The sequence below is a fragment of the Trichosurus vulpecula genome, chromosome 3 (genome assembly GCF_011100635.1).
Source record: "Trichosurus vulpecula isolate mTriVul1 chromosome 3, mTriVul1.pri, whole genome shotgun sequence".
Classification (NCBI taxonomy): Eukaryota; Metazoa; Chordata; class Mammalia; order Diprotodontia; family Phalangeridae; genus Trichosurus; species Trichosurus vulpecula.
The window spans coordinates 434,379,982-434,392,944 of NC_050575.1; the positions used below are offsets into that span (position 1 = coordinate 434,379,982).

The 12,963-nt window shown below is 42.5% G+C and overlaps 1 protein-coding gene across 15 annotated transcripts in view; it reads right to left on the bottom strand.

The window, feature by feature from the left end:
* The window catches only part of DYSF (dysferlin), a gene marked incomplete at its 3' end in the record, with an annotated part of 227,243 nt that overhangs the window by 183,578 nt on the left and 30,702 nt on the right, over positions 1–12,963 (bottom strand). For all 15 annotated transcript variants that reach the window (XM_036749059.1, XM_036749057.1, XM_036749053.1 and 12 more), the window contains 1 exon segment: positions 11,508–11,599. In XM_036749059.1, the coding sequence (XP_036604954.1) occupies positions 11,508–11,599 (92 nt within the window).

The following is a 12,963-nucleotide window of genomic DNA, read 5'->3' on the forward strand; positions in this document are numbered from 1 at the left end:
CTATTGTTTACTGGCCTGTGAACTCTGTGCTAAGCCCAGGGCCCTGGCCCATGGAAACGAGCTATGCTCAGTTATGTGTGTGGGAGAAAAGAGAAAGTGAAAACCCAGAGGAGGAATGCAAATGAAGGCTGGACAGAGACCAAGATACCAAGTACTAGGCTACATGGGAGCCACTAACCAGGACAGTGGGGCTTAATGGAAACCACTGAACTGACACCCTCTCATTCTGTGTCTTAAAAATCCCCCTCCCAGCTCTGACATTCCCTGTTCTCAGGCCCCTCCTAGCTCTGACATTCTTTGTTCTAAGGCCCCTATCAGCATTGATATTTTATGTTCTAAGGCCCCTGCCCAACTCTGACATTCTCTGTTCTCAGGCCTCTCCCAGCTCTGACATTCCCTGTTCTCAGGCTTCTCCCAGCTCTGACATTCCCTGTTCTCAGGCTTCTCCCAGCTCTGACATTCCCTGTTCTCAGGCCTCTCCCAGCTCTGACATCCCCTATTCTCAGGCCTGTCCTAGCTCTGACATTCCTTGTTCTAAGGCCCCTGACAGCTCTCATATTTTATGTTCTAAGGCCCCTGCCCAGCTCTGACATTCTATGCTCTATGTTTAAAAAAGAGAAATGTCATTTCTGCTCATGACTTCTCCCTTCTGTCTTTGTTCTCATCTTCCCTCCCCCCATCATTTCCATCAAGACTTAGCCCAAAGACTTCCCTTGTGAAGGCAATAGCCCTTCAAGAGAACGGGTGCTGGGAGCCAGCTCTAAGAGGCTGCTACCATAAGGACAGTATTAATAAATGTGTGTGGCTCCATATTCTCCATACTTTCTAACCCTTCCCACATACCCCAGGCTGATTAAGTCTCTACCCATCACTCTCCTGCTTCCACATGGCCTAAAGGGTTTAATTCAGACTCCTTAGTCCAGCATTCAAGGCCCTCCATGATGTAGCCACCACTGGATCTCTCACTGCATGTACTCTATCTACACTGCCCTGCTGGTCACCCCCTGAATGTGTCTCATACATTCCTTCCCCTCAGCATTCACTTACTGCTTTCTCCTGGAATGTCCTCCTGTGCCTCTCTTCTCTGAATATTTAAATCCTCCCCAGTCTCCAAGGATCAGCTCAAGTCCCACCTGCTCCAGGATCTCTCCCCTGGCCAGGGCAGCTTCTGTTAATCTTGTCCATCTTCAAACTCTTTGACCTTGTAGATTGTACTCAACTCTTCATCTCATATGCCATTTTTTGCACAATTCTTGAATTGTTTCGTTAATTTGCTTCATCTTCCCAACTATATCTGAGCTTCCCAAGCACAGGGTCAATGCGTCACACAATCACAGAATCTGGGAGCTGGAAGAAACCTCCCAGGCCCTCCAACACAGCCCATACTGACCCTTAATCCCCTCTGCCACATTCCTGACAAGCGGCCCCTTCCAACCTTTGCCTGAAGATCTCCAGAGCCTCCAGCGAGGGAGAAACCAGCACCTCCTGAAGCCAGGACCATTTGACTTTTTTTTAAAAGACATTTGACCCTGGATTTATTTTCTCTTCCTATTGCCTAAATGATTCACATTTTTTTTCTTTTTTTAATTAAATTCTATTCTTTTCAATGAACAAAAATTTATTTTTTTCTCTTTCCTCCCCTCCTTCTGCTGAGTCAAACAAAACAAACTCCCACATTGGCCATATCCAAGAAAGATGTATCTTATTCTTCCCCTGAATCTCCCACCCCTCTGTCAGGAGGGGGCAGCATGCTCTGTCATCACTGGTCCTCAAGAACCATGGCTCATTAATCAGTCTTTCCAAGGCTTTCTTTACAAGGTAGTCTCAATGTGTAAATTATTCTGCTGATCCTGCTCCATCACTTTGCATCAGTCCATATAGATCTTCCCAGGTTTCTCTGAAATCATCCCCTTCATCACTTCCTACAGCACAACAGTATCCCCTCACACACATTTACTATAACGTGTTTAGCTGTTTTCCACTGGATGAGGAACCCCTTAGTTTCCAGTTCTTTGCCACTGTTAAAAGGGCTGCTACAAATATCTTTACCCACGTGGGTCCTTTTCCTCTTTCTTTGATCTCTTTGGGGTACAGACCTAGTCATAGTAGTGCGGGGCAAAGAGAAGGCACAACTTATTTAAACAGCTCTAGCTAGCAACGAAGGAGTTTCTTCTGGGTAAGACTTTAAGCCTAAATCTAGCACTTCTCACTTTCTGGGTCCGGGAGAAGACATCTGACTGTTCCTCCAGACAGCAGCCTTCGAATATTTGGAGGCAGTTATCGTGTCAATGATAATAAAGGAAAATAACAGCTCACATTTCTATAGGGCTTTAAGGTTTACAAAGCAATTTACCAATATTATCTCATCTCATCCTCACAACAACCTTATCCCTGTTTCACAGATGAGGAAACCAAGACAGGCAGAAGCTAAGTGACTTACCCAAGGTCACCTAGCTAATAAGCTTCTGAGGCTGGATTTGAACTCCTTTTCTTGACTCTATCCTCTTGTGCCAACTGGCTGCTTCCCCTGAGTGTTCTCTTCTTCAGGCTAAGCCTACACCCAGTTCCCAAAGCTATCCTCATATTAGAAGACCCCAAAGGCCATCACCATCTTGGCTGTTCTCCTCCATGGGTTCTACAGCTGATGAACACACTTCCTAAATGGTGGTACCCAGAACTGAACCCAGTACTCCAGGGCAGAGAACAGCAAGACACTCACCTCCTTCATTCTGGACACTGCCTCTAGGAACAAGCTTTCTTGACTGCCACATCACACTCAGATCTTGTTAGTGGTATTTCCATAACACAAAGAGACCTTCAACGTGCACTAACTAATTCATACTGACAAAAACAGACACCCTGGTGTCAACAATTCCACAATGATTTTTGGCAAAGAAATGGAAACTAAGGGGATGCCCATCAAGTGGAGAATGACTGAGCAAGTTGTGGAACATGATCATGTTAGGATGTTGTTTTATTGTTTAGTGATGTTTTGTGACCTCATTTTGGAGATTTTCCAAGCAAAGATACTGGAGTGGTTTGTCATTTCCTCCTCTAGATCATTTTACAGAGGAAGAAACTGAGGCAGGTAGATTTGAACTCAGGAAGATGAGTCTTCTGACTCTAGTTCCAGTGCTGTATCCATCGCATCACCCAGCTTCCACCTAGTCTAGGCAGACTAGAACTCCTTGGACAAGCATCTGCTGAAATGAACACCCTATGTTCTGAGAGTGGGGGCCCCGGTACCAGGCTGCATTTCTTCTGTTGTTGGTGGATTGATCCAAATCACTGACAAGTGTCTGATCCCAGGATCAGACACTGGAGTGAGAATGAGAGACAGGAAGTGTTGGAAGGGATTGCTAAAAGAGATAGCTTTATCAGGACTATAGAAAGCAGACACAGGAAGTCACTTTATCCAGAATGAGGGTCAATGAGACTTGAGACCAACCCTGAAAGCACCGATAATAAAGAGAGAGAGCTTAAGGATGGAAACACCAGTCAAACAAAAACACTGAGAAAAAAAGCAGAAAGCAGAGACTTTGGGAAATGCAACAGGAAGTATAGTGGTGAGAAAGTATTAGAAGCCAACAGGACTCACTAGAAAGCATAAGAATAAATGGGGCTTTTCTTAAAATCATAAGTAGTATCCATCAAAAACCATCAGTTAGCATTATCTGTAATGGGGACAAACTAGAAGCATTCCCAATAAGATCAGGGGTGAAGCAAGAATGCCCATTATCACCACTATTATTCAATATTATACTAAAAATAAATTGAAAGAATAAGAATAGGCAACAAGGAAACAAAATTATCACTTTTTCAGCTAATATGATGGTATACTTAGAAAATCAACTAAACAACTACTTGCAATAATCAACAACTTTAGCAAAGTTGAAGGACATAAAATAAACTCACATAAATCATCAGCATTTCTATATGTTACCAACAAAACCGAGCAGAAAGACAAAGAAAGAGAAATTTCACTTAAAATTATTGCAGACGATATAAAATACTTGGGAGTCTACCTGCCAAGACATGCACAATAATTATATGAATACAATTACAAAACAGTTTTCACACAAATACTGATCTAAACAAATAGAAAATTATTAATTGCTCATAGGTAGGCCAAGCCAATATAATAAAATAGTATCTAATACTACTAGATAATACTATCTAAATTAATTTACTTATTCAGTGTCGTACCAATCAAACTACCAAAGAACTATTTTATAGAGCTAGAAAAACAACAACAAAAAAAATCTGGAGGAACAAAAGCTCAAGGATATCAAGGGAATTAAAAAAGGTGGGGAGAAGGAAAGCAATCTAGCAGTAACTGATCTCAAACTATACTAAAAAGGGATAATCACTGAAACAATCTGGTACTGGATAAGAAATGGAGAGATTGATCAATAGAATAGATTAGGAACACAATATACAGAAGTAAATGACTACAGTAATCTAGTATTTGAAAAACCCAAAGATTCAAGTTTGGGGGGTAATAATTCACTATTCAACAAAAAACTGCTGGAAAAACTGGAAAGCAATCTGACAGAAACTAGGCATAGACCAACATCTCACACCATGTACCAAGATAAGGTCAAAATGGGTACATGATTTAAATATAAAGTGTGATATGATAAGCAAATTATGGAAGCATGGAAAAGTTTACCTGTCAGACTTATGGATAAAGGAAGAGTTCATGATCAAACAGGAGATAAAGAAGATCATGGGTGGTAAAATGGATAATTTTTATCACATTAAATTTAAATATTTTTTGCACAAACAAAACCAGGGCAGCCAAAATTAGAAAGAAAACAAGAAACTGGGAGGGGGGATTTACAGTAAGTTTCTCTGATGAAGGTCTCATTTCTCAAATATATAGGGAACTGGGACAGATTTCCAAAAATAAGAGCCATTCCCCAATCAATAAATAGTCCAGAGATACGAACAGGGAGTTTTCAAAGAAGAAATCAAAGCTACCAAAAGCTATGAAAAAAATACTCTTAGTCCCTAATAATTAGAGAAATTCACATGAAAACAACTCTGAGTTACCATCTCACACGTATCAGATTGCCTAACATGACAGAAAAGGAAAATGACAAAGACTAGGGGGATGTAGAAAAATAGGGATAGTACTGCACTATTGGCAGAGTTGTGAACTGGTTCAACCACTCTGGAGAACAATTTGGAACTATGCTATAAAACTATACATACCCTTTGACCCAGCAATACCACTATTAGGTCTACACCCCAAAGAGATCAAAGAAAAAGGAAAGGAACCATACATGCAAAAATATTTATAATAGCTCTTTTTGTGATGGCAGAGAATTGGAAACTGGGGGGATGCCCATCCAGTGGGTAATGGCTGAACAAGATGTGGTATGTGATTGTGATAGAATACTGTGGTGCTATAAGAAATGATGAGGGGAATGGTTTTAGAAAAACCTGGGAAGACTTCCGTAAACTCATGAGAAGTAAGGTTAGCAAAACTAGGAGAACATTATACACAGTTAACAGCAATATTGTAATGATTATCAACTGTGAAAGACTTTGCTACCCTGATCACTATATTCCAAAACAATTCCAAAAGACCCAGGATGAAAAATGCTGTCCACCTCTAAAGAGAGAACTCATGGACTCAATGGAGACTGAAGCATATTTTCTTTCACTTTCTTTATTTTTTTTGGGTCTTGGATTTTTTTTGGGGGGGGGGGGAGGTTTCAACACAGCTAATGTGGAAATATGTTTTGCATGACTTCATATGTATAATGAGTATCATATTGCTTCCCTTCTCAATGGGGAGGGGAAGGACTCAAGACTCAGCCCAGTGCCACCTTCTCCACTAACCCATCCCTGATACTCCCAGTCACTAGTGCTGCCTTTCTCCTGAAATTATCTGGTGCTTGCTCATGTGGATACACACTGTTATTCGCAATAGAATGTCTGTTCCTTGCGGGCAGGGGCAATTTCACTTTTCTTTTATCACTCTAGTCTTCTTTTTACATGCACCAATTGTCTCCTTAATAGGATAAAAGCTCCTTGAAAGGAGGGATTTTTTCATTTTTTGCCTTTATGTCCTCAGAGACTGGTAGAAATTGGTGCTTAATGTTTGTTGAATTAAATTGAATTCTAATAAAAACAACAGTGAGGGTAAGGGCATCTCCTGATGTACACGCAACCACCGGGAGAGGATGAAAACAAGATTTTAATCTAACAGCCACAAATGTGGGATATGGAAGAAAGGAAACAATGATTAAGTGCCTACTACATGCCAGGAACTGTGCTAAGGATTTTAAGGAGAGCTCAGAAGGCAAACTGTGGTTGGGTCACAATTTTGCCAAGGGCTGACTTACTGACACCACTGGCTGCGGTGACCTTGACCCGCAAAGCCGGAGCAGACTTCCAATGGTGACCACGGCCAGAACAACAGTTTAGTGTGGAAGAAATAGCAGCAGATTCAGAAGCCAAGCCCCCCCTCCGTCACCCACTAGCCCTGCGACCTTGGGCAGGTCACTTCTCCTGGTTAAGGCTATTTTCTCAACTGTGAAGTGGGGATAATAGTGCTTGTGGTCACGTGACCTCAGATTTAGAGCTGGAAGATACCTGAGAAGTCAGTGAGTCCAGGACGCTGGGGGCTGGGTAAATGAAGTGACGGGTCCAGGACACTGAGGGCTGGGTAAGTGAAGCGACGGGTCCAGGGTCACACAGTCTAGTGGGTGTCTGAAGAGGGATCTGAATCCAGATCATCCTGACTACAAGTCTAGCATGCCAATCCTCTCCCACTCAGCCTCTCTACTCCCCTCCCAGGGATGCTCTAAGAAAAGCACCGCATCATTGTTAAGGTGCCCCCAAACTGTACCTTGTTGTCACTTTTCAGGCTGGGACTGTAACCAGAATGGCCTTTGTTTTCTCTGAGTGACTCAATTTATCTCAGTGAGCTTTACTAGGTGCTAAGCCCCAGGCCCAAACCCCATTAGGTGTTAGTAATCCATGTGGATGTGAACCTCTCAGGGTCCTAAGGGGAGAGGCCAACTCAAGAACCAATCACCAGAGCCTGAGCTCTGGTGATTCAGATGATGTTTAATGTCTGAAGCCCCATAAGAAGGGAGGACAGAGCCATTTGTGCGGGGCTCTGGAGATGGTGTTGATGAGGAGACTCTGGGCAGCTGTAGCTAAGGAGCCCTCCAGCTTGTAAACCTGGATGCTGAAACTTTGTTGAACTCTGGTAACTGTCTGTTGGGACTTGAATCAGACAAAGTCTGTTGATGTCTGTAATTTGTTTGCATTTTGTTTTGAAGTTCAGGGTGCTGGTTTTTTCCCCGAACTAACTGAATGATATTTGAATTAAAAGTAAGCCTGTCAACCCCTTCACCTTGCTTTCCTTAATTGAGCAGATCGAAAGAACCTGTGCTGTTGGCAGCTTTCTGGGTGCTGGCTGTGGGTGAATCTTATACCCCCACAGAAGCTGCTGCCCGGATTGTTCAAACAGGAACAGACTAGGGAATGCTCTGAATGAAGGAGGACTGACAGCAACAGGTGGCTTCACCCTTTGTAAAATACTGGACCGATAGGATTTCAACAGGCAAAGAACTTGGGCTGGGATGGGAAGCAAGATTTTGGGAGGACAATGTAGCCTGAGCCAAGGTTCAGAGGCAAGAATGTATCAGATGGCAAACGGTCCGTTTGAGTAGGAACCGAGAGTGTGTAAATGGGGTTCTAACCAAGGACCATGATCACTCATTCCAAAGAGGCTGATTTAGGTGTAATGGGAGGTGTGGCCAACGAGGACCCAGTCCTTAAAGCATGCTCAGGTTCACCTTCCCTCGCCTCCCTTCACCCACTGAGCTTCCTTCTGGGTTTTATAGAGTAATCGACCAATCAGCAAGCCTTGAGCACTTGTTCAGGATAGACACTGTGCTAAGTCCTATAGATACAAAGGCAAATAGTCAACCAGCATTCATTAAGCACCTTGTAAGTGCTGGAAAAAGAAAGCCAACAGCAGTCCCATCCTCAAGGAACCTTAATTAGGAAATAACACATCAGATAAATATGAGTAGATGGAAGATAACCTTAGAGGGGGTGATAATAGCAGCTGGAGGGACCTTGAGCTAAATCTTAAAGGAAGCCAAAGATGATAAAAGTCAGAGGTTGGAAGAGAAAGAATTCCGGCCAGTACAAAAAGTGAGGTGCGCAAGGTACAGCTAGATCATACAAGGCAGAGGGTTTGTTTATTATTTCAATTATGTTAAATTAAAAAGGTTTCATACAAATAAAACAAACGTAGCCAAGATCAGAAAGAAAGAAAACTGGGGGAAATTTTTAGACAGCTTATCAAACAAAGGTCTCATATCTAAAATATATTAAAAAACTTTGTCAAATCCATAATCATACAAATCTTCCGCCAACTGATAAATGGTCAAAGGATATGAACAGGAAGTTTTCAGATGAAACAATCAAAACAATTTATAGTCATATAAAAATATTCTAAATCATTATTGATTCAAGAAATGTAGATTAAAACAACCTTGAATGTCATTTTACATCTACCAGATTGGCTAAAACGATAAAAGAGGAAAGTGATGAATGCTGGAGGGGATGTGGAAAAATTGGGATATTAATTCACTGTTGGTGGAATTGTGAACTCATCCAAACATTCTGGAGAACTATCTGGAATTATGCCCAAAGAGTGATTAAATTACCCTCTAATCCAGCAATACCAATATTTGGTCTATTTTCAAAGATGTTTAGAGAAAAAGGAAAAGAACCTATATGTTCTAAAATGTTTATAGCAGCTCTCTTTGTGGTGGCAAAGAATTAGAAATTGCAGGGACTAAACCCACATAAATCCTCAGCATCCCTATACATTACTGACAAAGCCCAACAGCAAGAGATAGAAAGAGAAATTCCATTCAAAGTTACTGAAGGCACTATAAAATATTTGGGAGTCTATTTGCCAAGACAAACCCAGGGCCTATATGAACATAACTATGAAACACTTTTCACGTGAATAAAATCAGATCTAAATAAATGGAAAAATATCAGTTGCTCATGGTTAGGCCGAGCTAATATAATAAAAATGACAATTTTACCTAAATTAATCTATCTATTCAGTGCCATACCAATCGAACTACCAAAAAATTATTTTACTGAGCTGGACAAAATATTAACAAAATTCATTTGGAAAAACAAGAGAAATTGCAGGGATGCCCATCAACTGGGGAATGGCTGAACAAGTTATGGTGTATGACTGTGATGGAATACTGCTGTGCCATAAGAAATGACGAGCTCAATGAGTTTAGGAAAAAAACATGGAAAAACTTGCACAGAATAAAGACGAGTGAAATGAGCAGAACCAGGAGAATATTGTAAACAGTAACAGCAGTGTTGTTTTAAGAATGACTTTGAGGGAATAAGCTATTTTGTCTATTATAAATACTCAAGTTAACAACAAAGGACATATGAAGGAAGATGCTATCTGCATCCAGAGAAAGGACTCATAAATAAGTATGTAGAGAATAATTTTACATATATACATGCATATACATATATAGATATATACATGCCTATTTGTGTCTAATGGTAGCCATCTCTACCATTCACAATAGAATGTATGTGGGGGGAGAAGAGAAAAAAAAGAAATTTACACGAGGATTTTGTTGTATATTTGAAAGGAATAGCAAGCTGGGCATAGTAGATTTATAGTCTCATGTACAATCATCTTTTTTATTGTACTATGTTATGGAAATGCTTCTTTACTCCATAAGTTAAAAATAAAATAATTTTTTTAAAAAGATTGGAAAGGTGGGAAGGAGCAAGGCTGTGAGAACTTTGATCCCAAAGGTAACAGGGAGCCCCTGGAATTCATTAAGCAGGGTAGTGACACAATCAAATCTACACTTTAAGAAAATCACTTTGGCATCCGAGTGGAGGATACATGAGAATGGGAAAGGACAGGAAGAAGGAAGACCTATGAGGTCAGCACTGCAGTGGTCCAGGTGAAGATCAGTGAGGGTCTGAATCAGGATGGCAGCTATGCAAACGGAGTGAAGTAGATGTATGGGAGAGATGATGCAGAGGAATAAATTACAAGCTTTGGCAACTGAGTCAGAATTAAGAGAGAGAAGTTGAGGGGGACAACAAGTTTTTGAACCTGGGAGACACAGGAAGTAAAGAAGAGGGGAAAATCTGGAAGGAAAATTAGTTCTGCTGTGGAAACATTGAATTGGAAGCAAGGCTGATGAGGGGCGAGCATAGCAATGACCTCACCCAGAGATGGATTGACTTGTTAGGGGAGATGTTGCATCCTGGAAGGAGCTGGCCCAGCTAAGCAAGGGAGACCCTCGCCCTAATGGTACCTCCCAGAATGGGACCAGGAGTGCTGAGGTGCTCCTCATCAGGACATCTTCCCTACAGGTGTACCTCGGTCTCCTAGTTCTTCTGGATTTTCCCTGAGGGAAAATGTGCCCTGATGTGGGGGTGACAGGGAGGATGCTTTTGTACTTCTGTCCTCACTATATTTTCCCAAGAAATACCTAAGACAGGGTCTCAGACAATGCCAAGCGTCTGTGATTCTCCTGTGCAAAGTCCTATCATACCCGGTGCCTGCAGAACATAGCCCTTTCATGATTTAGTTAAATCACAGGGAGTGAACTATATAAGGAGCCACATGACCCCCAAAAGTTACAGAATAAACATCTAGAAACAAGCCCAGGGACCTCCTGGGTTCAATCGCTCATCTTACAGAGGAAGCAACTGAGGTTCAGAGAGACCGTCCCCTGCCCCACCCCCACCCCTCCCAGCCCCCACGACCTGACCTCCCAAGATGATGGTTTATAGTGGACAAAGGCACTGGTCTCCCAACCCCCTGCTCAGGGAACGGACTGTGTGAGCCTGGGCGGGTCATTTACCTTTCCTCGCCTCAGTTTCTCAGCTGCAAAATGGGGTTAATAGCACCTATTTCACAGGATTGCTTTGAGCCTCAAATGAGATAACATGTGTAAAGTGCTTTGAACACCTTAAAGTGCTACATTAATCATAATAACTAATAATAATATACCATATTACGTAGTTATATTATCTATTCTATGTAATTATATTTATATATAAATTATATATATGTACTATATATTATATATATAACTATAAAATATCACGCTCGTATGTGCATTATCCAAAAATCCTGTGTTACTGGCTATTATTCTTAAGCTCTCAGGCATGGCCCGGGTGTAAAAGAAAGGCGGATGTTTTGCATGGCTGCGCACGAATAATTCCTATCAAAGCACTTGCCTTCTCAAGGAGAGAGGGATTTGGAACTCAAAAATTATAAAAACGAATGCTAAAAATAGTTTTTACATGGAATTGAGAAAAATAAAATAAAAACATTATTTTTAAAAAGAGAACAACAAAAAATAAAAATAAAAAACGTCTGGACTACGGGGTTGGTGAGGGCCCCTGCAGCTTCCCAAGGGGGCAGCATCCTTCCCAGGCACCCTGTTGGTTCTCACCTGTTTCTTCCGACTGTCTCATGGTCTTTTACCACCACGTGCAGCTCAGAGCTATGGTCCAAGGGGATGCCTTTCAAATCCCACTCAAATCCCTGGAAGGAGAGAAAGGGCAGCATCAGCACGAGGGCCCAGGGCCCTGGTGGCAGCAGCCCAGTGGAGAGGGAAGAGAAAATAGGAAGGGCCCAGCTCTGCCCCATCACTGCCCCACCCCCCAGGCCACCTTAGGTGCCTGGGATCAGCACCTGGGAGAGAGCCCATGGGAAGGAGCCCAGAGAACCTGGCTGCTTTCTTAGGGATCGAGTCAACGAGCAGTTCCCGTCTGAGCAAAACCGATGCTTGTCTTTCTCCTCTCGCCCTCTAAGTACCCTCTCCCCCATCGGGCCAGGGGTCCTTGAAGAAAAGGATTGTATCTCCTTCTTCAGACTAGAGGCTCCCCCAAGGACAGAGGCTGCTTTCTCCTTCTAACTAAGGCTCCTTGAGGACAGGAGCTGAGTCACCCTCTTTAGGCTAAGGGTTCCCAAAGTTCCCATCTGTAAAATAATAAAGTAGAATCGGGGGTGGGGAACCCGCAGCCTCCACGTTGCCCTCTAGGTCCTCAAGCATGGCCCTTTGTCTGAACCCAAACTCCACAGAACAAATCCCCTTTATAAAAGAATTTGTTCTGTAAAACTTGGACTCAGTCAAAGGGCTGCAGGTCCCCCAACCCTGGACTAGATGATCTTGAGACCCCTTCTGGTCTGGTTGGAATCATATCCCTGGATCAGACTCAGTGTTCCCTCTGGAAGCTTTTTTCTCCTTCAGTGTTCCCTCAAGCTAACCTAATGGAGGAAACAGGATTTATATCCAGGAAACAGATTTGAAAACACATTCTAATGCCACCCAGCACCGGGGTCAGGGGTGAGAGAAGGAATCCAAAGTAAGATAAGACTTGAATGGGTAGGGGTTAATCAGGAAGGACTTCCTGGAGGCAATCTGTTTGATCAGGGTCTTAAAGAAGGAGAAGGAAAGGACGTGATTTGAGGGAGGAAGGGGCAGCTTCCTTGATTAGTGAATCCCTAATTGTTAGAGAAGCAATTCCCAGAGTAACATTCAGATATTAGTGAGTGGAATCCTAGATATTTTTCTCAAAAAGGGGGTGTTAGTAAGGTGAAGGGTCTTAGACCCCAAACTGGAAGGGTCCTCTGAGACCTTCTCATCTAAACCCCTCAATTTACAGATGAATAATTGAGGCTACCGCTTAAAGTGACTTGTCCTGGGTCACAGAGCTTGTAAGTGCCCGAGGTAGGATTTGAACCCAAGGTTTTCTGACTCCAAGGCCAGCATTCTCTCCATTATGCCTTGAAAAGGGTGGCAGCTGGCCAAAGGGGGGCCCACCTATTCTCCCATCTCCCTTGTATCCAAGGATTTCATGAATTCCTAGAATCCCGTGGAAGCCCAGTCCAAATGGGGAGCTATG